The sequence below is a fragment of the Lissotriton helveticus genome, chromosome 11 (genome assembly GCF_964261635.1).
Source record: "Lissotriton helveticus chromosome 11, aLisHel1.1, whole genome shotgun sequence".
NCBI lineage: Eukaryota > Metazoa > Chordata > Amphibia > Caudata > Salamandridae > Lissotriton > Lissotriton helveticus.
Window position 1 is genome coordinate 188,770,196 of NC_136072.1, and position 27,073 is coordinate 188,797,268.

General features: G+C 43.2%; 1 protein-coding gene across 1 annotated transcript in view; it reads right to left on the reverse strand.

The window, feature by feature from the left end:
• The window catches only part of LOC144791944 (arylacetamide deacetylase-like), a 210,206-nt gene that overhangs the window by 99,305 nt on the left and 83,828 nt on the right, over window positions 1-27,073 (reverse strand). Inside the window, exon 2 of the mRNA XM_078666766.1 lies at window positions 5,441-5,663. Within this exon, the coding sequence (XP_078522892.1) occupies window positions 5,441-5,663 (223 nt within the window). The remainder of the gene's footprint in view (window positions 1-5,440; window positions 5,664-27,073) is intronic.

The following is a 27,073-nucleotide window of genomic DNA, read 5'->3' on the forward strand; positions in this document are numbered from 1 at the left end:
GTGGGAGAACTGGGATGTGATAGGATGGAGGGGATTCACTTTGAACACTCAGGGAGATATGCTGAACCACCTGCTTTACCCCTTCGACGCGCATAACAAAGCCAGCTCGTCATGGGCGTTACCTACGCTACGCGCATGACGAGCTGGCTTTGTCACGTAACGCGCGATTTTCAAAATCGCAGCGCACAGCGGGAAAACCGCTAGCGCGTATGCGGTTAATGACTTTGACCTGGTTTCTGCCATGTCTGTGGTGGACGTTTGTAGTAACCAGCCCGTCCCCACATTTAAAGGCCATACCAGGGGGTCCTTTATAGATCATAATTTATTTTCTAATGGTCTTCAATCCATCATATCGGGTTTTAGAATTCAAGAAAATATTTACAGCGACCATAATCCAGTTTGTGTTTACCTGGGTGGTAATCTACTGACACCACGGGAAAAGTCGATAACCCAGACGTTTTGGAACCCACAGACGGAAGGCGTTGACTTAAGTGTCAAAGGTGAACTCGGATTTACTTTATGATAGTTACCAATAACTCATGTGCCCCCAAACTAACATCATGTGTGTCGCCCGCATCCCTCCCCCTGGATATCCTCCAAGCCTTTGAGGGGATTATCACAAACCCTGGTCTATGTTAACCGTCCCTATATCTGGTCCATCATCCAGGGACCCCAAATGGTTCAACCATACTTGCACAAAAGCAGTCAAAGAGTTAAAGGCTGCATTGAAAATGAGTCCTAGAGACCCTCTACTGATTCTGTCCCTACGTCTGACTTATAAAAAGGCTTTGGTTAAATGTAAAGATGAACTAAAGGATAAGATCTGGCAAGAACATTTAGATCCCAACACACTATGCAATAGCCAGAGATTTTGGGGTATTATTAACAGACCACTGTTTGATAGGGAAGGGGAGCACGAAGTTGGTACTAATATCACTGAAGACGACTGGGTTCTCACTTTAGCTCCATCTTTAAGAGCAACACACCTCAGTTAGAATTATATGGCGATGGGCAAGGTGCAACCTTACCTCATTTTACCACGAAAGAGGTTGAGAGAGGTATTTTAGGGCTGACAAGTAACAAAGTCGGGACCAGTCGGCATGCCCCTGGATCTTTTTAAATCAAAAGTGTCTTTATGGGCACGGTTCTTACAGCTGTGCTCAATGCAGCGGCAGTGTCTGGCTGCCCAAGGTCATGGGGAACCTCTACAATTGTGCCAGTGTTTAAGAAGGGAGACCGTAATAGTACCACCTGTTATAGACCGATTTCCCTCATCGACTCTGTGGTCAAGGTCGTGGGGGGAGTAATACTGAACAGACTGACATCTTGGGCTGATGAAAACAGGGTTATCTCCAAAATCCAATACGGGTTTCGGCCAGGTCACACTACTCTGGCACAATGCCTTAATTTGTATATGGTCCTCGAGAAGTACACCATAGCCCGACGGGCCACCATCTACATGGCGTTCATGGACCTTTCCTCTGCGTTTGACTGTGTCAACCGGGGGAAATTGTGGGAGTCCATGGACGCACAGGGACACAAAGGCTAATGTCAGATTCTCGCAGTACCTTAGGGTATCCAGGGATTTTAACATTCACAGGGGTGTAAGGCAGGGCTGTATTTTGCCCCCCTTTCTTTTTAATCTATATATCAATGAGGTGGATGAGTACCTGGTCAATACTGGAGTTGACTTCCCTTATGGTGGGTGCAGGGGTCTGCCTGTTCTGTTATATGCAGACGATCCCGTCCTCCTGGCCAGAACTGCCAGAGGTCTGCAGTCTTTATTGAATGCCTTCTGTAGTTTCATGGCTGCTCGCGACTTAGCCATCAACAACACCAGATCTTACATCATGCAGGTGGGGCTGCGCACCAAGAAACCGTACCCATTTTTGGTAAACACAGAGAAGGTTCCAATGACTACAACATTCTCTTACCTGGGAGTTCTACTTGACGATTAGTTAAAATGGGGACCATTGCTGCAAAGGAAAAGAGGGGAGATAATTTGGGCAAACACTGCTATATTTAACTTTGCGAAGAAAATGGGTAAGGGTCCAATCGCTGCATTACAAAAGATTTATCAGGCAAAAAGTGTTGCACTAGGAAGTTATGGTAGCGAATTTTTGGGGGTATGTGGCAGCCGAGGTCATCGGGGTGGTTGAGAACAATTTCTTTAAAAAGCTCTTGGGGGTACCAAAAGGAACCTCTAACTTAATACTTCACGAGGAAACTGGTATACCCTTTATTGGTGATATCATAGCACTACGGCCTTTAGAATTTTGGCTTAAGTGCTGGTTGAACAAAGATCTGGTCCTAAACCACCAGCTATTAAAAGAACTATTGTCCCTGGACCACATGCTCAATATTCCATGGCTAAAATACTTAAAAGGCAGTTTTTTTTGCACTTGGGCGCCGGACCTCTTTTAAATCCAGACTCGATTGTTATCGCAGATGTGAAGTTTGTGAAAAAATCCTTTACACTAATGAAAAAATTAATCGAGATGGGGTGGAAATGGTAAAACCCAGCATCCGCAATCACGTGATGCTTAAAACCACGCCATCACTGGAGCCCTATCTATCATGGTCCAGATCAGGACACGAGCGGTTCTTGTTAACAAGTTTCCGGCTGGATTATTTCCACCTTTTATTAGCTGTTCCGAGGGGCTCTCACAGAAGTCAAGTGTTACCGCCCTGCGGCTGCGACAATGTGTCTCCGCAGGACTTGGTGCACTTCTTATTTGTTTGTTCCCTCTATGATGTACCCCGGAGGTTCTTTTTAAAGCCCTTTTCAAAAAAACTGAATTTTAGCCAGGTTCGCCCAGCCTTTTGCCATTTGCAAATGTTGAAGCCCGAAAGCACCTTATTGTTGATTGTTTTTTTTTTTTTTAAATGAGCCCTAAAATCTAGAAACTGCAGGGAGAGCTAACTGTTCCATAAATTATTGACACTCTCATAGTTGTTCCCCAATGGCTGTCTGTTTATATTTTATACCTTTTTAAATGGAATGTTTTTTTATAGTGGATTGTGTTCATGATTATAGACCATGTTAAAACGGTGTATTATATTAATTGTGGTACCGTTGTTTTTATGGTTTTCATACTCGAAAAACCGAATAAAGTAATTTTTTGACTTTGAATTTGACTCTCACAAAGAAAGTACATATAAAGAATGGCCTACAACAGGGCTGTGTCATGGCCCACCCATTATTTTCTTTATTTTTGTCCGTCTTACCAAATATGTATGTAAAGCTGGTGGTCTATGCCCTTAGATGGGTGGGACCCAAATCCCATGTCTGCATTATGCTCATGATCTGGTGACAGTGGACATGACAGAATTGAGTCGGCAAAGGAAATTGGATGTTTTCCACAATTATTGTTTAAAGTAATGTCTTACGATTAATTTGGAAAAGACCAAAATAATGCTTCTGGGGAAAGGAAAGGGTTTTTTTTAAATGGCACCTGGGAGATGTTAAAGTTGAGGTGGTTGATGAATATAAATATTTGGGTATGTAGTTCAAAACCAAATTAAATTGGAGGGACCACATAAAATAATTAAAATCAACCGCACTATCCTTAGTATGGGGCTTAAACCAGTTCAGGCGGAAGTATGGAGGGTCGTCCTTATGCCCCATGTTGTCGGCCTTTACCGCAATGGTTCGCCCATAATTCCAATATGGAATGGAGGTAATATCCATAGGTGGCAAATTGGATTGGAATTTTGAGGAGTGTAAATTTGTGAAACAGCTCCTTGTGCTTCCACCATCAACCATGATTCAGGCTGTAATCGCATAATACCAACTTACAGCCTGGCGTTACCATGGGCTGCAAGTTTCATTGAACTTTTGGCAGATAGTGAGTAGATAAGAGGTCCTTAAAATATCACATCTCTGTAAAATGGAAATAGAGAAACGTGCATTGAATTGGGCATCCCAATTTAGACGCACGCTAGTTAAGATCTGTGTTAAACTACCATTAGCGCCAGAACAGTAGGCAGGGCAGCAGATCCCTAAGCAGGAGCTATGCGCTATTATAAGTAAAAGTGCTAGAGAGGAGGATTTGCTCTACCTGGGGAGGAAACTGTCCACCCAGTTCTTGTTTCAAGGCTGTAACAATGATGATCCATTCCATTATATTGAATCCCTGCCAAGCCCTAAGCTTAGGAATACTATATTGAAATTTATGTTTGGACTTAATCCAAGTTATGCAGATATAAAGATAAATGCTGCAATGGGAGATGAACAGGGCTTGCACACATATGGGCTGAAAGTAAAATGTAGCTTCCCACATATTTTCTTGGATTGTTTGTGGTTCTTAGATGAATGGAAGGAGTTTTTTAAAACCTCTTTTTATTGCTTATAAGATTATTAACCAGGGATCAAGCCCTCAGCCCTTTGAAAAATATGAGATTTTTAAACGTTGTATGTACAATAGTAAGATTTTTAACTGCATACAGGACTCATTAAAAGAACTGCCAATATGATTTGAAAGGGCCTAGGGGACTGGAAAGAGACCTTTTATTAATTGATGTTCTTGTATTTATGTAGAAATTTGCATTTTATTTTCTCTTAACTATTTTCATATTAGTCATGATATTAGAATATATTTATGGATGTTTTTACTATAATGTTAATGGACTATGGTCTAAATAAGCAAGTACTAGAATGAAAAAAACTAATACCCATATATTTTTGGTGTCCAGTGGATGGTTTTAGACATTGTATGAATGACCTTGTTCGAGCCTGGTGGAAGAATCATTGGTTACATGCCCAAACTGTCAAGTTGACTATCATAAATAGAATAACCCATGAGAAGAAAGGTGCCTCCCACTGCTCAACTGGCCATATTCCTTTAAGAAGCGCCTCAGCCAATCTCTGGATGTCTGTACTCAAGGAAACAACAAGAAAGATGGTATATAGTGGGAATCAATTATAGCCTATGGTAATTAGTCACAATGAAACAAATATCAATAGAATTTTGAATTAATGAGAAAATGCCTACTAAACAATACAGTTTTGTAGAAATGCCACTCAAGACACATTTCTACAAATCACTATTTTTTTCTCCAGGTTCTTTTGAGATGAACTTCATGATACAACCAAAGGGGCATATTTACAGGCCCCTAAAGCCACCACAACATCAGTTTTTTGGACGTTGTGGTGGAGATAGGGGCTTCGTCTTATTTACAAGACAGTGTTATGCCACTTAACATGGCTTAACGCTGCCTTGTAAGTAAGGCACCCTTTAATGCTATACTTAGCGAGACATGGGAGAGCAATGAGTGTTGTATTGGGCATTCCACCACAACATCCATTGATTTTGATGCTGCCCCAAATTTACAAGGGTGGCGTAATTATGGGCAGCACAAAAATTAAAGACCAGGGAAAACCTGATTTACCCTGGCGATGTGAGGAGAAATGTTTTAACAATTTTACTTTGGTACTTACCGGGACTTCCCATGCACCATCCTCCACCATGGAAATAAATCATTGCTCTCCTTTGAGCATTTGAGGACTTTTTGGAATAATATAAATGAACAGGAACATTATTAAATGTTGTCTTGGTCACTGTGACATTTTCATCTGATATTGCAGGGACATTTCTAAATGGAATGACGAGCTTCATAATGTCCATGTAATCTACCAACCCAAGCATGTCAGAAAACTCTGCCTGCAAATAAAATAAAACAACATATTTCAGCATCCTATAAGAAATGTAATAAATGTAATTTACATATCAAACTGAAAATGCCATATCATATATTTCCAAAACCAACAACATTACCTACCCAGTTGCATACAAATGCTTGGTAGTTTAACATTGTTTCAATGCCAAGAAAAAGGGTGTAAGTTTAACAAACAAGAAATCATGCTACAGAATTGTATTTTTTATTGGTGTTATTTATTTATTTAGTGTATCTTATATAGCGCACGGCTACCCCAACGGGGTGTCCCGGCGCTTCTTAGAGTGTACTCCTTAGAGTGTACTCCTTTAGGGAATCAGCAAAAAAGGAAGGTCTTAAGTGCCTTGCGAAAGGAGGGCTCTTCAGGAATCAACCTGATGGCAAGAGGAAGTTTATTCCAGAGAGTGGCGGCACAGACCTGGAAGGTTTTCCCTCCAGAGCGAGTTTTCTTAAATCTGGGAGAGATGAGAAAGTTTTTCGTGTCAGAGCGAAGAGCTCTAACATTTTTGTATGGGCGCAGACAAGAAGTCAGGTAGGCAGAACCTTGTCCTTTCGAGGCCCTGTAGGTCAGGATGAGGGCTTTTTATTCAACTCTCTTCTGGATTGGTTGCCAGTGAAGAGAGAGCGCCGGTGAGAGGAGATACGCTCTCTTAAGGAGATGCCAGATACTAAACAGACCGCTGAATTTTGAACTGTCTGTAGTCGATGGCATAGACCTACAGACAGCCCAGTGTACAGACCGTTGGCATAGTCCAAGTGGGAGGTGATCAGTGCTTGGACTATAGCTCTCCTGGTGTTATTGGGGAGGAAATTGATGAATTTTTTTACCATCCTAATTTTGGAGAAGCAAGCTAATGCTACTGTCTGGACTTGGTTATGTAAAGAGAGGTTGGGGTCCCATCTAATACCCAGGTTTTTTACGGATTGTTTAGGCAAAGGGGGGGAACTCAGATCATGTGGCCACCAAAGGTGGGGGTCCAAGGGAGATGGCTGATGGAAAAAAAGGACCTCAGTTTTTCCTGCATTAAGACGGAGGCAGTTATTGTCCATCCAACGTGATATTTTACGCAGGCAGTCTTTTAAAGGGTCAAAAGCCGACTGGGACGGTTTATCATATGCGAACAAAAGTTGGATATCGTCCGCATACGAAGTGGCTTTGATTCCGGCCTGGGCGATCATCTCGGCAAGCGGGGAAAAATAAACATTAAAAAGAAGAGGGCTCAGGGAGAAGCCCTGCGGAACTCCCCACCTGAGCAGGCGACTGGTGGACGTTGAACGGGGGGGTGAAGACCGCCTGAGTCCTATTGGACAAAAAGGAAGATAACCACCTCAAGGCCTGGCCTTGAATCCCCTTAGAGTGGAGGCGATCCAACAGGATAGAGTGGGAGACGGTGTCGAATGCTGCCGACAAGTCGAGCAGCACCAACACCGCCTTTGAACCTCCGTCAAGTTTCCAGCGAACAGCATCGGCCATCTCAATCAGGGCTGATTCCGTGCTGTGGCCATGTCTAAATCCATGTTGTGTGTCATGGAAAGACCCGTTGGATGCAAGAAAATTAGCAAGTTGTTTTTGTGCTAGTTTTTCCAGAACCTTGGCTGGAGCCGGCAACAGAGATATAGGTCTATAATTAGCCGGCTCATTAGGGTCAGTATTAGCTTTTTTCAAGATGGGGACTAGTCGTGCATGTTTCCAAGAATCTGGAAAGATGCCAGTCTGGAGTGAATCGTTCCAAATGCTTTATATTGTTTTGCCGGCCATGGGTCAGTAGGCGAACCCGATCTGCATTTAGATAATTCTGCCAGCGAGAGATCAAGGGGGATTTCTTCAAAGTTGGTGAAGATTTTAGAAGATACTGAATCGGGGGGAATGATAGAGGTAGCCTTATTGGAGGGGTCAGGGTGATTTTTATTAGGAAACAAGTCATAAATGGAGATGATTTTGTCCTCAAAAAAGTCAGATAGATGATTACAAAATGATTGAGAAACAGGGGATTGGCGTTTAAGGGCCAAAGGATCGGTGAAGGATCTTACCGTCTGAAAGATCTTCCTGGCAGAACCATGGGCTTTGCTAATTTTATCCTCGAGATGTATTCTTTTGTGATCTATAATCATTTTCCTGTACTTTTTAAGAGCCAATTTATATTCTGCTTTACTGGCGGGAGAGTATGAGAGTCTCCAACGCCTTTCCAAAAGTTTACAGGCCGATTTGTATTTACGTAGTTCTTCTGAGAACCATGGTGCAGAGGGGGCCGAACGGAAGGTTTTGATTGGCTTGGTGGGGGCGATTGCATCAATGGCTGAGGAGATCCAACTATTAAAATTGTTTAGCCTAGACTCTAGATCGGCGGCCTCCTTCGGGGCTGTGTTACCCAGCTGAGCGCCCAGACTCACTGGCGAGATAATGCTCCAGTTGCGCCCAAGGGTTTTGGCCTGGACACAAGGGCGTTTTTGGTGGGATAAGCACAAAGAAAACGGAATAAAGAAATGATCAGACCAAATCACGGGGTACGGGTTACCAATGATTAAGTCTGGGAGATTGCAGCAGATAAGATCGAGAGTATGACCCGCCTTGTGGGTGGGGCCACGGATCCGCTGTTCCAAACCGCCGTCAAGAAGTGTGGAGAGAAAGTTGGAGCTATGCAAATCCAAAGCGTCCTCCACATGGAGATTAAAGTCTCCAAGTAAGGTCAAATTTGCGTAACGCAAACTAGCCTGAAGAATATAGTCCAGAAATTCCCGTAATGCTGAGATCTTGGACTTAGGGGGCCGATAGACAAGCAGACCTGACAGAGTCACGTTAGCCGGAAAGTGGATACAAAAAGGGAGAGCTTCAATAGAATCGATTTGAGTGTAGGGAAATGAGGAAATGGTCCAAGTAGATCTAAAAATAATGGCAACACCACCGCCGTGGGAACAACTATTCCTATTCTCACAGTAAATATTGTAACCCGCAGGAATGGCTAGGGCTAAGGCAGGGTTGGAATCTTCCCCGAGCCATGTTTCCGTCAAGAAAAGAATGTCCCAGTTGTTGTCTGTTAGGGATAGGGCAATATCCAGGGAGTGCTTTACTAGAGAGCGACAGTTAATAAGGCCTGCTTTTATCTTAACATTTTTATTAGTTGATGGGGTCTGCTTAATATTCATGTGAAAGGGGCAGCGTAATTCCAGATTATCTTCGGCCTGATCAAAATGGCAGGGCATACACGGAAAGCTAGATGAAATCAAATCCAAGGGGAGGGAATGTGTAAACACACAGTTAGATGGTGTTACTCAATGTGCTTTCCATGAGTAACAAATGCACGAATTTCAACACCAAGTTTATCTCTCTCTTGGTTGACAAATAATATTCAGCTTCTTATTAAAAATGCATGGGGGCACCCTAATCCCCTCCAAGCCTCAGGAAGTAGATACACATGATTGTTACTAATGGTGAGTCTCTAGCGATACACAAGAGCATACAGTTACTGTTTATTCAAATATTCCTTCATTGATTTAAGTCATCCATTCTCATTGTGTTACTATATGTTTTACAAATAGTTCTATCTTCAGGGGAAATATAGTTTTCACCTTTAGAAGTTAAACATAACATTAATTAAAGTCAGACTCCCTATTTGGATCAATTCACCTTAACAATAACTAAGCAGGCATCGAAGTACAGCGTTCTAGGTAGTACCTACAATAATTGTCTTCAACTGCATTTATGTCCAGTGGTCCATGTACTCTATAATTATTCATATTTATTGTTCTTATATATCCGTCCTAACTTCAAGCGTAATATGATGTCTAATTCTTTCCCCAAAGTACATTTTTCGTCTCAAAGAGATGAAATCAAGTATTTGTGAATCATATATGAAAATCAAAACCACTTAACTTATCATGTATTTCTTTTATGCTTTTCTCATATCATTCACTAAGTCACCGCTACATATTGTTTTTATGTTCATAATAGTCTTTCAGTCATCCATTAATCAGTTCTTTAACAATAATATCCAATTTGATTAACTATAATATGATTACTTAATATGAACTTGTACTGGGTGCAACCGTCATCTGATCTATTAATAATATACTCCATCAATGGCTCACTGTTTATCAATTCTCTCTGAGCCTCCTCAGTCACAATTATATTCCAATATTTCTGTATAATTCTTGTAACCTTGTCACTTTGTTTTGAATATAGAATAATAATTGTATTCAATCCTCATTATTTTCACTATTGTTTCCAACCAGGGCATACATTCTATCAATGCTTGTCACTATTGTACCTGCTTTTACACAGGTTTTTTTCTTAGAGCCCCTTTTAACAAAGATTTTACATATTTCTTTTTCATGAATTGATAATCTATCTTTATCATTTGCAATTTGTTTTGGCCTGGAAAAATGGCTATATCGTAGAGTCATTTTGTGTGAAAACTACACTAGTCATGGATGTGCTCTTTCTCCTTTTTGGAGAGAATTCAATTTAACTCTTCTATTTCTGTGTTTCAATACATATCTTGCCATTTGGATTTCCCCTAGAGTCAAAATGATTATTGATTACAATACCTCTGCCTTGAAATCTAAAAATCCTAATTTGTTTATTGTTTGGCCTCCCTTGCTTTGGACCTGGTGGAGCGGACTTGAAACTATCAAATGAAGATTGTCCCTCATATTTTATATGTGCTCTCCATGCTCCCTTTAAAATTCAAAATTACATTTTCGAACAAATTCTCACTAGTTGACTCAGTGCCACGACACTGCACGATGCATGCAAGGAGGAGCCTGTGATTGCAGCATAGCAGCTGCCGCCTTTCAGACCTAACGCGGGTCACTCCCCCGGTGTTCCCCTGGTGCCTTCTATTTGCCACCTCCTGCACTGCTCAGGGGGAACCTTGGGGGAGTGATAGTGACCCCAACTAAACAGATTGCAGATTGCTCCCCTGCAGAGCTGCACAGACATGTGGGAGGCCAACAAAGCAACTTGAGGCAACGCCATCTGCCTGATCCTGCTGGCTGATCCCAGGAGCTCCGGGAAACAATACCAGCACAGGTTACTGGGTTAGTCGACCCTCTCACCCCCAGCCTAGTAATATCCTGCGTGGCACCAGGAAATGTGAAGCTTTCCCGTCCTGCATTGTAAAGGCAAGGCCAGCTGGATGCATCATCGCTGATTGCCCGAGGGTGGCGGCAATAACTGGAAAAGTCTGCTCTAAGCTGGTCAAAAAGGACTTGCGGGGTGATGGGAGAGAGGGACAGAGAGGGAGAGTAGGCAGTGGAGCTGCAAAGAGCCTCTGGTGCATAGAGGGGCCTGTGCTCGGCCAGTGTAGCTTGTCCGCCAAGAGGAGCCTGTAGGCAAGATGGTTGCACCGCCCTTTCTACCTATGGCTGGCCCAAACTAAGCCAAGCCGATCTAAGAACATGGGGTCCTCCAGGAACATGAAACTCCAGCCTTAATTCACCAGAAAGCCCATGGGAAAGACCTAAGTGTCGGGAACCTGGGCACTACTAGAGAATAGTAAAACAGTAGCACATGGAAGCACATCAAACACGCATCAAAACACAAATCCATAGTGCACTTTAATTGCTACTCAGATTCTACTAAACTGCAAACCATCTGCGGAATGAGTCTATTGAGCTTACCATGAAGACACACATCTCTCTACTACTTTACGCCCATGCGCAAAATCGCTCTAACGGAACTATAAGGAGACATAACTGGAAAAAGTATTTATAAGCTGGGGGGGGCGCTAGAGAGCCCAGAGCAAGATGGCCGCATCCTAGTGCTGCTCTGCTGGTCGAGGCATCAATCCGACAAATATCCTGAAATAACAGCGCCATCCCTGGGTGACACGCACATGCTCCGATGCCTTAAACCTGTGGTTCCCAAACTGTGCGCCGCGGCGCCCAGGTGCGCCGTTAGTAGCAGCCTGGGGCACTGCGCACAATGTGAGAAAGATACCATGAGGCCATGTGCTGAGGAAGCTTGGAATCATGCTGTTGTGAGAATGTGGGCTCGTAAAAGAGTGTGCATCTTTTTACACCCTACCTTTCAGCCTGAAGGCTGCAAGTGAAGCTTATTCCAGTCACAGCAAAAATCAGCGTGGAGTTACAAATGCCTCCTTCATAATCCAGGAACATGGTTTGGCTCAGTAGTGCACTGCCACCATACGCGCGTACGCGCTTTCACGTACCCTCAGCATTCACAGCTGTGATCGACAAGCGGGATTGCTGCCGCGCCTCTGGGGACCCTCTGCACTACAAGTAGGTAATAGGGCTGACACTGCTCCCTCATTGATCCATTTACTTTGACATGTCGAGTTTGAAAGGAACAAAAATAAACAGTTACTGTTTAATAATGTGCAGTGGCCCGCAGTCTCGTCGGACAACAGGACAGCATTCTTAATGAGCACGGCAGCTCGCAGAACAAATGACGCAAACAGGTGCATATGTATGAACTTTCTGGTGCAGTAAGGGGAACAAGAGTTATTTGGGGGGATAAACACAGACTCGTGACATTTCCAATCAAGAGAGAGATTTCAAAAACTGATACAGATACAACTTCACACAGCACGTTAGTTATTTATGCTGGCTGTTGTTCTCGCACTTTTTTGATGTGAAGAAACGAGCGCTGGATTTCATAAGCCAGAAATTTCAGTGGGCAAACTCGCTGTGGCAGTATTGCAGCCATTAACGGCCGTACTGCGCCCATTCCCGGAAACATACCATACCGTGTACATGTCTTACAACACACAGCCAACAGACATTGTTTTTTGTGGTGGTTGTTGGCCACAGTTTTATTACTCTTGACCTACATCATATTCGTACAACTCCCCTGGATACCTTCTCAGGCCGGGGTCATAAATCATTATCATACATTATCACAATTGGTTATCACTCAGTGTCATTTGGACATCATAAACGTGGGTCATAAATCATCGGGTATCATAAATCATTCTGTCACAAATCGGTCATCATTTTGTTGTCATAAATCGCTCTGCCTGCCGTCATAAATCAGCCACCATAAATCATGGGCATAAATCATCGTGCTGTCATAAATCATTTGGTCACAAATCTGTCATCAATTTGTTATCACAAATCATTCTGCATGGGCATCATAAATCATCGGCTGACCATAAATCACTGGTTTGTCTTTTGCTCATTTACATATCCTAGGGTCGTAAATCACCCTGACAGCTTGTAGCTTGTTCTTTGTTGTTTTCCACGCCCCTTTGCGTGTGGGGGGTAGCCTTTTCCCGGAGGTAGGCCCAACTCACTACCTTGCTAGTCTCTCCTGCGTCCTGCCGCCTGGCGGGGGCTGGGCTGCGAGTGCCGTCTCCGTTGTCTCCCCCGATTTTTCATCAGGCGTACTCACCCAGCCGTGAGGCATCTGAGAGTGAGTGACCCTCCATCTACACACTGCCCTGTCAGTGTGTTTTCATAAGCAAACCAATACACCTTTTGTTTACTTCACTTTTGGTTGGATTTGCTCTCTCTTTGCGGTAGCCTCCTTCTGGAGTTAGGCCTTAGCTCGCTACCGTGTTGGACTCTTTTGTGCCCTGCCTTCTTCCGGCGCCCCTCAGCAGCACTCAAAAATCATTGGTGCCACTCCCCCAGCTCCCGGATGAAAAAGGTGAGCTGCCCAGGGGGAGCGTCGTCTTATATCCCCCTCTCCCCTTCCTTATTCCCTTTGTTCTTGGGGAGAGGGAGGGCCTCGGGCGCTTTTCGCCGTGCGGCCATTCCTGGTTGCGGTAACCTGCACAAACCGGATTTGTTCCTTTCGGCTCGGGCGGCCGTTAAGGCGCCGGCCCCTGAGGCCCCCTTCGGGGGCGGCCTCTGCTAGATTAATTGCCCAGCCCCAGTCTGATCCTCTGACAAGGCCGAACAGGAAGCATGTAATAAAACTGAAATAACCGGTTTCCTTTTCAGCCTCAGTGAAAGCAGTTTCTCATTCTTCCCTCCGTATATTTCTCCACATTAGTGACAATAGGAGACTGTAGTCACCAGCTCCAAAACGAGACTGCTCCTCTGGGCAAATATTCAGTCAAAGAAAATTATTTTCTATTCCCTCTTCATTGCTTAAGGAAGGCTGAACTTCAAATCTCTATTTTATATCTCAAAACTCTGTGAAGCTTGAAACTATTTACTCTCATTAGCTGTGGTGTTCAATACATTATTCAGAGAGATTGTGCTGCTCATGTCACTGTATACTTCTTGATCATTCTTGTTAGCCATGCAGCATAAAAGATTAACATATTTCATGCACATTCATTTATATTAAAATAGTTGCAAAAAGTAGCAGTTCTCTTGTGGCAGCCTTATACTGCAACACCTTCTTGGTGCAGGTATGGTACAAGAGGCCTCCCAAATTAAATGAGCATGAGTACCTTATTTGGAACTGGCACTACCCTATTTCTTACACTAGCTAGCAATTCCTTACAACCTTAGACGAGACATCGCAGCGCTGATATAAGTTCAGCTCAGACTGCAGCGAACTGGGCATCGGAGAGGCTGTTAAATCACCCCAGACTGGGCCACATGTGTTTTATTTCTGGGACGATTAGTGCGGCAGAGGGATGAGACATACAGGAAACTAAAAGTGACACCAAGACTTTCAGTCTGAGAAAACTATGGCAAGCAGCAGGTGGAAGAAGGAATACCCTGGGTAAAACAAAGTGTGAAAGAATCAAAGGGGGAAGAGAAGCAAAGCAGGACATAAAGGCAGAGAGAGGGGAGCAAAAGAATCTCTGAAGAGGAAAGGCATCAACAAGAGGTGAAGAAACTAAAAGGATGAGGGAATCAATAGAACATGCTTTTAGCAGGCTTTTTCATAATTGAAAGTTTCATAAAGCGTAATTAACTGACCATAAAACAGATACAGCTGAGGTTGCAACAATGCAAGCTTCCTTTAATGCACAGAACAGGCACACATATAGCTGCTCTTTGGCTCTTTTTTAGCTGTTAATAGTGCATTCTTGGGCTTGTAGTTTGTCTTTTTTACATTCCTTCATCCCAATTAATTTTAGGGAGAAAACTGGAAGTACTCCAGACGTCGCGCTTACATCCCCTCTAACGGTAAAAAAATGGTGGGGAGCCACGGCCAACTGCCAATTAGGTCAAGGGAGCCACAGGTCAAAAAAGTTTCGGAACCACTACCTTAACCTGTGAGGACAAGTGATTACACATCTGGGAGTCCCATCTAAGAACCAAGTGGAAAGAATGACCAGCCAGAAATAATTTTGAAGGATTTGTGAATGCCGAAATTGTGTTCTTTGACAACTATGACAAACAGGATTGATGAGCAGGACTCCATATAGATGTGCTTTTATTGTGAATCCTTTTGTGTTGGTATGATTGGTGGTATGTATGAGTAGAATGAAAGGTGAGAATGAAAGAATGATGGTGTCATGTTGAGGGATATCATAATTTGATTCTTAGTTAAGAGAAGCTAAGAATGGTCTTTTGTAAACTTAAATGATATCATGACTTTTTTGTATTTATAAATGTTTTTGTGAAAAAAGTTTATGACAGTATAGAAATATACATAAAAACAAAAATATTTTTGATATATAAACAAAATAAAAAGAAAGAAAGCAATGGTTGCATCAAGACGTTTTGTCATGGGGAAATGTCCAGTATGAGTAAATACCACTGTAGAAATTAGATAGGCCAGGTAAGAGGTTGTTTCCACTGTATTTATTTCCTTCCCCCTCCTCTTAGGCCTCAAAGTAACTGGGGGATACCTTTTTGTATATTTTCTAACCTGTGAGGACTCCAGTGGTGCTATTGATATCGCTCCATGTTCCTACACGCCACAAGCGGCATCGCCTTGCTCCTCAACAAAATGGCGGCGCTGGAGTGATCAAGGTGCTGAAATCGGCCTGCGCGGAGCGGCCATCGTCCACTGTCTGCTGCCTGGATTCTGAAAATCCTCCCGAAGGGTGTGCAACAGTGCAGTAGCTATAAGCGATCCCCTGATTCCACTGGTGATCTGCGGTAAGATTTAGGCTTTACGGCCCATGCTCACTGCATGCTGCGGATCGCCACCTCCACAGCGCTCCCTGGGGCGAAGTAGACTTAACGGGCGTTATAAGTACATCATGCTCAGCCACTGCACCATAGTCATTAGACTCCTCAGCACACCCCGTACATCCCGGGACCCATGCAACAGTTCCTTCCTATACTGCTGGACGCCTAGAATAGCGGGCGTGGGGTCGGCAAATCGACGCTGCGCTCACTCGCTGTAGGCGCCACTGAAAATTCCCCACCACCACTCTTGCTGATACCTGGCTCTGCAGGACTTCCTCGGGCTGCAATTGGTGGCATGCTGCTTGGCCGCCTTGACTCTGGGGCTGTTCTCCTCTGACCCCAGGCTGATGTACAAAATGGCGCTCTCCTGGTCACCCTGACCTGCTAACCTGAAGACCCGCCGCAATACCACCCGGTAATCATTTACGAGGGATAGCGGCAGAGTGCATACTCAAGCATTCATAGTTAAGTCCTCAACCAGCGACATACCAATAACAGGAGAAACTGCATTTGTCCCGTACTGATCGTAGGTGCTGCGGCTGCAGCGTGTGCACTGCTGGTAACAACCCGCCTAGCTGGGAGCGGAGGGCGCTAGCACAAGCTGACTGAGCTGGGCTGGAATAGCGGAACACTCGGATTGTCTGGTCATCAGAACCTTTTAAGCAGGCTGGGTGCAATCGTTGGCCAGTGGCTCCCCTGTTACCTCAGAATAGCGATGAGGAGTGCACAACGCTGTATCACATTTATTGCACCAGGTGACACGATTAACTATTGACTCCACAACGAGTTACGTACGTAAGCAAACCTGCCAACAATACGATTCGACGCTGCTGTGCACGCAGATCCACTACTATTAAGTACATCATGGGTAGAACGGATAAGCAGCAGGCAAAACTAAACTTCGAAGCACAACAACTCACAAAGTCTCAAGCCCCAGCTGCCTCGGACATTGAGTTAGTACTGGAAGTGGGCACAAATACCAAGCTGGAACACCTGATGCTCAGCATGCACCAAAGTCTGCAAACTATTGACGTGAAGATTGACCATCTTAACTTGTGCATGGACAACATGGCGGCAAAAATCGACAAACATGGTGCAAAGATAGCCGAAGCTGAACAACGCATCTCCACAACACAAGACAATGGAGGTCGTCAGCACATCGTTCTCCAGCATGAAAAAAATACTAGAGGTGATCCAAACCAAAAACGAGGATCTCAAAGCCCGCTCCCGCAGGAACAATTTACAAATTACAGGTATCCCCGAATCGACCAACGTGGGAGCCATGGAAACATACGTTGAAACTCTACTCAAAGACATGCTGGGAGCTGAACACGTCTCTAATGTACTGCTTGTGGAGAGAGCTCATTGTTCCTTAGCAGCCAGGCCTAAACCAGGAGTGCCTCCACGCTCCATTATAGCTAGGCTTCTGAACTATAGAGATTGGGACACAGCGCTACGTTTGGCTTGGGAGAAAGGGAATACAACCTATCAAGGCATGAGAGTAGAGCTTTTCCCTGACCACAATGGCTGTACAACAAGCACAGCGTGAATTTACCTCCGTAAAGAAGAAGCTACAAGCATTACAAATTCAGTATGCAATGTTATATCCTGGGCAATTGAGAATACAACATGCAGGGAAAGCCCGCATCTTCTCAACACCTAAAGAAGCCCTGCAATATGTGCAACAGATCAAGCGGAAGGAATCGGCACGGGAGGCGTAAACAGATGCTGATGCAGAGGGCTGAACATGTGAGACTTGTATTGGTTAGCGTACATGAGATAGAATTCTGTTTGCAGACTGTTGGTATAATTGTTACACGTTAATAGTATGCCACTTGTATTATGCAGTATTTAGCCATTTTTATGTAACAACTACATCCCCATGTATGCCGCAAATGCTGTATTGCATAATGTGCACTACTGACAGTTTCTAGTCCTCTTTTATACTATCTATATGATGTTGGAGAAGGTGTAATATGAAGATTTGAAGCCTACTGTTAGTCATTTATGCCAGCGGATGAAACGCCTGTTCATTTCCACCTCGCCCCCCCACTGTACCAACTGGGGGCTAACGGCTACTAGCAACCCTCAGAAAGGGAATACCCCACAAAAGTTTTTTATTGTGTTACAGCACCTAACAGGTGCCTTTATTGGTTCCTAACCACGACATGTGAATGCATGGTAGTTGTTTTGTTATGCAGGTAGGGGCCTTCGGCATGGTTCTGATGCCGAAGTGGGTGGGGGAACTGTTGGGGAATTATGAATCATTAATGTAGTGTTGGGTACACAACAGCAGCAGACCATGACACACCAAGCAATAGATTTTGCACGATGGTACACTATCATACTTGACATAACAGAACATGACAGGGACTAAAGTCCCTATAATTTCATGTGTAACCTGGAATGTTAGAGGCCTAAACAATCCCAAGACGGTAAGACAAGTGCCTGGTTGGGCGCAATGTTTCCTCAGTGTACTGGAGGATATTGAGTATGACCTGAAACACACAGGTGATATAATTTTTATTGTTATTGCAGTAGCATTAACACACTGGTCCTGATGAAAGCAGTGGCGGATTTCTTTGCCACACATGCTGAAACATGTTGACTCCTTCTGCAAACAGATATTTTGTTCAATCTGTTGGCGTACTATACTGTTTTTAATGTTGGTAGAACTGAGAGAAACTATTAAAATCTGCTAACCTCTAATTATTTCTATCCAATTTTATATTACTTCACAACTGTTCACTATACACTTTTGTACTGCAATTGAGTTACCCCTGTTCACTTTTCACCTCAAAAAATACACATTTTGTGTTAATTGTCCGTCACAGCAACATCAAGTGACGGACAGCACTCTCTCCTGGGTTACGGAGAGCCCAAATGATGACTAGTGCGGTAGCAAGCAGGAACTGATGAGTACTTTTTCTCAACTTAAGGAATGTAGTGTTTTTGTCACACATTTGCACTACCACCTTTACTTTGTCATCTCTAGTTGTGCCACACACTTGAACCTCTTTTTTCCTTTGACCCTCAGACACCTTTTGTTGTTATGATGTACTATTGGGGCACGTGTCTGTATGTAGGTCGTTAATCCTGCCCTTGGACCACCGTTTAAACTTTTGTTTCTTATGAGATTCATATAGACCCTTGTCTTTGATAAACACTGATGTAAAAATCTTGGCGAAGGTACTGTCAAATAGGCTGAAGCTGCTTCTCCCAGTTATGGTTCTCCCTGATCAATCGGGGTTAATCCCCAACCGATCCACGTCCCATAATCTACGCACGTTATTTGCAGAGTTACACGTCCTTGAACCCACCCTCCCGGCAGTGGCAGTCCTCCTCAATGCCACCAAGGCCTTCGACTCTATCTCCTGGACATATATGTTTGCAATTTTGCATCGTATGGGTGTGCCCTTCTTTTTTACAAATTGGATTCAATTGCTTTATACAGACCCTGTGGCACGAGTGAGAGTCAATGGTCAACTATGGGATTGCTTTCAGATACAACGGGGCACGTGACAGTGGTGCCAGCTATCGCCCTTGTTGTTTGCTTTGGTGCTTGAACCGTTGGAATGTATTCTGAGACAGCGGCATGCGCAGGCAGCACTACGTTTTTACCAACGACCGCTGGCAGTTTCCATGTATGCAGATGACATGGTGTTGTATGTGGGTGAACCCACTACACATTTAGCACCGCTAAATAGGGAATATATCAGATTTTAATGGTTCTCAGGGCTTGGGATAAACTGGTCGAAGTCAATCATCTTGCCCCTCATGGATGGCACACCCAGGGTAGACCTGGATTACCCACTGGCATGGTACACAGACTACATAAAATACCTGGGAGTGTGGCTCCATCGAGATTCACTTGTGGTTGTCCAATCCAATTATGGTAAAGCCATCACGCGCATCGAAGAACAAGTAAATCACTGGATAAAACTACCATTATCGTTCGCGGACAGGCTAGCACTGATGAAGATTGTAGTCCTTTTGCGGTTTTCAATGTTTATTCCTGAACATCCCTGTACACTTAACACGGCACTTCTTTAACACACGTTCGACCCTATTAATCACACTTGCATGGGATGGTTAAAAAGCCACGAATCAAATGGGAAACACTACCGCTTCCTTATGAGCAGGGGGGTTTCACAGTACCGGACTTTCATTTATATTATCTCTGCATGCAGGCCCATTATGCTTATTATTGGCAACAAAAGCCAGCCCATATTCCCCATGTAGCCATAGAAGCAGGAGCCGTGCATACGATACTACTAAAAGCCATGATAGTAAACAAACACACTGTTTTTGAGAAAGGGGAGATAAGCATGGTGCAAACTACTACTAGGGCATGACAGGAACTGGGGAGAGTTGTGCTAAAACTGCCACTTTATGCACCACATATGCCATTGCTACACCACACTGATCTCTCGGTTACCGGGGAAACAGGTGCATTGAAAATTCTTAAGGAGATGGGCATGTCCACCATGGGGGAAGTATTTTCCGGGGGCAAATTTGTGAAAGTGACAAACTAAGCTCACTGAAGGGACAAATATTGCAATGCGTACGTTTGTATGTACGCGACTGCGCTCTGCTTTGCGTGCGCTTTACCCACACTTCCCAGTAGAACCACCAACATTAGAAGCGCTGCCGCTCCTATACACTACTCCATCACGAGCCAGACTGGTCACATGACTATATCATGCTTCACAGAAAGAAGGAGCTACTGTGGGGATGGCTGCAAAAGACAAATGGAACGCAGTTCAATCTGATCCGCTTTCGGAAGAGGACTGGTTTAGCTGCTGCTAAATGACAGGGCAACTCACAGCGAACGGCAAATTAAGACTGTTGCATTTTAAATATTTACACCAAATCTATTATACACTGACCCAGCTAAACAAATATGGTTTACGAGACAATGCCAATTGCAAAAGATGCGGTGCACCAGACACTGAATTTCACCATTTAGCCTGGACCTGTCTGAAGGTACTTTCATACTGGGAATCAATCACAAGCACTATACAATTAATGGTGGGTACACCCATATCATGTACTCCCCAATTATGTTTACTGGACAAGGTTACTGACATTAAAGCCTCTCATAGGAAGTTAGTAGCAGTGGCGCTATTGATTGCCAAATGTAGAGTTTCGATATGCTGGGGAGGTAGACGCCTTGAACATCAAAGGAAAACATCAAGCATATTTCAATTATTCCCTTCAACCACAGACTTGCAATAAAATTATTTATATGAGACTTTTAGCACTTCCAATCTATGACTTTAATCCGCTTTGGGCACAGAGGAATGGACAGCTAACGTGTAGACTTTGTAACTACCCAGATGAGTCTTGGCTATTCCTGCTATGCTGTTGTCCTCGCCTTGCTCATGACTGTCGTCGGCTACTGCTCTCAGTATATCGGGACAAGCTGCTGAGGCATTGCAGGGAAGCATCTGATTTGTGCTTTAGCAACAACTCCACTCAAGTTCTTGCAAGGGCTGGGAATAAAGAGAGAGTGCTCTGATGCCCCCTATGGTCTTGTTCATGCTTTATAAAACTCTTTAAATAAATAAATAGAAATATGCGCTACTCACACAATACAATCAACCAGGCACTACCCATGCATTTATCCAATTACCCAAGTAGTACCCATGCACTCATCTATTCACCTAGGCACTATCTATGCACTCAAAGATTCTCCAATGCACTATCCATGTAATCATCTTATCACCCAGACACTGCACTTGTACTCATTCTGTCACTGAGGCACTTCTCCTGCACTCATCCATTCACCTAGACACTACCCATGTACTAATTCATTCACCCAGTCATTATCCATGCACTTATCCATTTACTCAGGCACAACCCTTGTACTTATCCCATTCACTAAAGCATTACCCATGTACTTTTTTATTCACCCAGGCACCTTCTACTCATCCATTCACCTAGGCCCTACCCGTGCACTCATGCATTCCCTGAGGCACTATGCTTACACACATACATTTACTCAGGTACTACCCATGCACTCATCCATTCAACGATGGACTATGCATGCACACATCCAATCACCTAGGAAGTACCCTTCCACTCATCCATTCACTCAAGCACTATGCATGTGTTCATACATTCCATCGGGCACTGTTCAAACACTTATCTAATGACCCAACCACTACACTTGCACTCATCTATTCACTCATGCACTCATGCATTCACCCAGGCACTAACTATGCATATATTGAATCACTCAGTCAGTACCCATGCATTCATCTGTTCACTCAGGCACTACCCACACACTCATCCATTTACCGAGCCACTCCCCATGGACACATCCAATCACTCAGTAACTAGCCTTGCAGTCATCTGTTCACTTAGATACTACGCATGCAATCAACCACTCACTCAGGCATGACCATGCTCTCATCCATTCAACCAGGCACTACCCATGCACTGATTCATTCACCCAGCCATTACCATGCACTCATCCATTCACTCAGGCACTACCCTTGCAGTCATCCATTCACTGAGGCACAACCTATGCGCTCATTCAATCAACCAGGCATTATATATATACTCACCTAATCATGCAGGCACTATGCGTTCATTCACCCAATGACCTAGGCACTATCTATGCACTCACCCAGGTACTACCCTTGCTCTAATAAAATTACCCAGGCACTACCTTGCACTCATCCAATCACTCAGGTGTTACCCTTAACTCATTAACTTACTCGGCAGTACTCTTGCACTGATCCATTCGCTCATGCACTACCCATGAACATATTCAATCACCCAGCCATTTTCTTTGCACTCAGCCATTCATCCAGGGACTACCCATGCGCACAGGCACTACCCTTGTACTCATCCATTCACTGCGGCACTACACATGCACACATCAATCACCCAAGCAGTACCCATGCACTTATCCATTCTCTCATGCAGTATCTAAACACTCTCCCAATGACCTAGGCACTATCCATGCACTCATCCAATCATCCAGACACTACCCATGAACTAATTCATTCACTGAGGTGTTACCCATGCACTCATCCAGTCACCCAGTCATTACTCATGCAATCACCCAGGCAGTACATATGCACTCATTCAATCAACCAGGCACTACTCATACATTCTTTCAATCACCCAGGCACTACTGTTGCACTCATCCGTTCAATCAAGCAGTATGCATGTGCTCATCCATTCACTCAGACACTACCCATACACTCATCGAATGATCCAGGTACTACCCATGCAATCTTTTATTCACTCTGGCATTATCCATGCACTCAACTATTTACCCAGGCACTACACAAGCACATATCCAGTTACCCAGGCACTACCCTTCCACTCACCCATTCACTCAGGCACCATCCAAACCCTCATCTAATGACCCAGGTACTACATCTGGGCTCATCCATTTACTCATGCACTCGTGCATTCATCCAAGCACTAACCAAGCACATATCAAATCACTCAGCCAGTACCCATGTACTCACCTATTTACTCAGGCACTGCCCATGCACTCATCCTTTCACTCAGGAACTACCTGTGGACACATTCAATCACTAAGACACTACCCTTGCACTCCTCTGCTCACTCAGGTACTATGCATGTGCTCATCCATTCACTCAGCTCTACCCATGCACTCATCCAATCACCCACACACTACCCATGCACTCATTTATTCACCCAGCTATTATCATGCACTGATCCATTTACCAAAGCACTACCGTTCACTCTAGCATTTACTTAGGCACTACAAATGTTCTCATCCGTTCAGCCTCACACTACCTATGCACACATGCAATCAACCAATCACTACGTTTGCTCTCATCCGATCACTCAGGCACATCTTATGCACTCAGATTTAGTCAGGCACCACTGCTCCACTCATTGTAACATCCATGCACCAGTTGTGCACTCATTCAATTATTCATACACCAGTCATACACTCATTCCAACATTTATACATACTTTATCTTTTTTTACTTTAAAAGGCGGTTGTAACAGAAACATTTTTTTTAAAGTCTTTTGTAAAGTTGTAATTTTTTTTGTTGTTTCTTATTATAGCACAAATGGCACATGGGACAGCTGGAATTGAAAAAAACATGCAATGAAAAATTTACAAAACATACAAAAGAGGAAAATAAATAGCATATGCTGTTTTGCAGCATTGTGAATAGCTGTTAGAGACTGCTCACCAGCACTTATGATAACACTACAGTCCATGCAGTATGTTGCCATTCTTGCCATCCCCAGGAGCAATATCTATTGCCGTAGTATTCAGCCGCAGTAGGCAGTAGGAGTTCCTGCAGGGCGGTGACGTGGGGAGGGGCAGGGTGGGGGGTAGTAATGTATGGATTACGGGGTTTAACAGGTAAGTGAACATATAAATAAATAAAACAAATTTATTTGCGTGCACTGCATCACCAAATGCGATGTAGTGCGCACAACAAAATTCTTTTTATTTATTTATATGTTTACTTACCTGTTAAACTCCGTAATCCATACATTGCTATCCCCCACCCTGCCCCTCCCCCACCCCCTCCCCACGTCACCGCCCTGCAGTAACTCCTACTGCCGACCGCGGCTGGTAGTATGCACCTCAGAAGAGAGTTTTGGACCAGGAATTGTTGCTGCTGCCACTGAAGTAGATGGTCTTCCAGCTTCCCTGTGCTTGATCGCCCATTGGAGCGTTTTTTTATGAAAGGTTTGTAGATGGTATAATATGGACATTGACCCACATGAATATTTCTAGTTAGTGCCTCTAGAGAGGGTCTTCTCACAAATTGTGCATTGCACAAGTTAGGCAGTTGTTTTTCATTCAACTGATGGGATTGTAAAATAAATCCCAAGCCACACTTGCTCTCTTTTGTGGAGGTTCCTTTTCTTCCAGATCTTCACTGACCACCTCCTTCACATCCTGGTCCAGCTGTTCATGCTGAACTCCATCTCCTTGATGTGTTGCCATTTCTGATAGAAAAAACAGCAACAAGTTTCCACTGCAAAATTAATCCACCCGCTCAGAATGATGTTCTATTAAAGAAGATTCAAGATTGAGCTGTGGGTGTGTACTTCCTAATGATTTTGCTGAAGAGTATATTATCCAATCTTATTCCTTGTTTTTCTGATCATGTGACTTAAATAGTTGCAGTTTACAAGGTGAGGCAGAAATTCAAAATATAAGTTTAAAGTAGTTTTGTTTAAAAATAGAAAGAAAAGCAGAACTTGAAATAATATAATAGTGAACAGCTAAACTAAGCTTGTTCACAGTAGCTCTACATATATGCTTCAGAGTTGTTGAACAACGCATGCTATCTGTGACTACGAACGTCATCATGATTTCCTCTGTCTTCACGGAAATGGGAAAAAGTGTTTGGAGGCGATTAATCTGGAAACTCACTAGAAAAATATGAGTTTGAAAAGTACACTAATACACGTCCACTGTTAAATATACTATAGAATATGTCTATATATATGTGTTACACCTTATATAAACCACATTATCTTCGCAACTATCGACGTCATCGCAAGGACTTCAGTAGTCGCGAATAATTATTTTTGTGAGAGGTTGGCTTTCTTTCAAATTGATCTTAGAAAGAAACGTTAACGGAATTTCTACTACATATTAAGAATTCAACTTTATTTAAGAAATGTCTTTAAGTGTATTTTTCATTGGGTCAAATACATTTACTGATGACAGACTTTCCACTGCAGATACAACAATGTCGTGCTAACTTACAAAATTGTTAAAAATAAAACCTGTTATTAATGTTTTTTCTGATAAAGACATATGAAATCAAAAATCAGTGGTGTATTATATAAATATAATACACAATATCCAATTATAGAAAGAAAGTATGAAATTCTTACAGGTTCATTTACAAAAAATGGACAATACAATTTGAATTTAAAAAAAGCTTAGAAATTGAAAAAAAATGATACAGAAACGTTATAGCTAACAATTAGCATTTAACAAACCTTACAAATTCACTGAAAAAAAACAAAGGTTACAGGGATGTTATAGTTGGGCTGACATTTCCCTCGTACATGACAGTCAGTGACATCACTGATGATATCACTCATGACATTTCAAATGACATTACTGATGACAACACTGATGACATCATCCACAAAATCTCTGAGGCAGCCACTTACACCCCATGTAACCATTCATAAACCCACTCCAACTATCACACTACCATTCTCAAAACCATTGATACATCCATATCAGTACTTACTCATCCACTCATTCATAAATCTACACACACATCCACTCACCCATATAGCCACTCATACACCCACTTGCTCACTAATACAGCTACTGACATATCTACTCATATACCCATACAGCCACTCATACACTGTCAAAAACTCATAGAGGTACTCACACACCTACTCACTCACCCATATAGTCCATCACACTGCCACTTACTCACCTATACAGTTATACACACACCAACTAACTTATTCTTACAGATACTAACACATACTTACTCACCTACATAGTCACTGACACAAGCAAACACTTACTGATATAGCGACTCTCACAATCACTTGCTCACACATCCAGTCACTTATATTCTCCAACACTCACGTATACTGCCTTTCACATATGCAGTTACTCACTCATATACCACTGAGACATCCATTCACTCACCAACATAACCATTTGCACACTCACTCACCCATACAGCCCCTCCCAGATGTACTCACAAACCATTACAACCACTGATTCACCCACTCACTCAACCATGCAGGGAGTCACACACACCCTCACCTACCAACACAGATACTCATACACCCATACAAGTACTAAGACAACAAATCAATAAGCCATACAGCCACTCATGTGCCTATTCACCAAACCATGCATCCACTTACACACCAACTGGCAGACTGATACAGCTATTCACACAAATTAATCACTCACCCATACATCACTGAGACACATATAATCACTCACTGATACAGTAAGTCACGCACCCACTAAATCATCCAAACACGCACTCATACACCCACTGATTCATTAATACGCCTTGGTTTATATATATTTAACACTCTTAAACGTTCAAAAACATTCAGTCACTGGATGGTGTCATCAGTGATGTCATCAGTGATTTCATAAGTGATGTCATCAGTGGTGTCATCGACCATGTCATCAGTGGTGTAATATGTGAGGTCATAAGCAGTGCATAGCGGGGGCATGAGTTATGGTTAGCTTAGCTAACTATGACTGTTGAATTTCTCTGGTTTTGTATGAGTGAAATGTCAGCCTAACTATAACGTCCCTGTAACCTTTGTTTCTTTCAGTGTATATATATATATATATATATATATATATATATATATTCACTGAAAAAACCATAGGTTATAGACCATATATAGTTAGGAATTA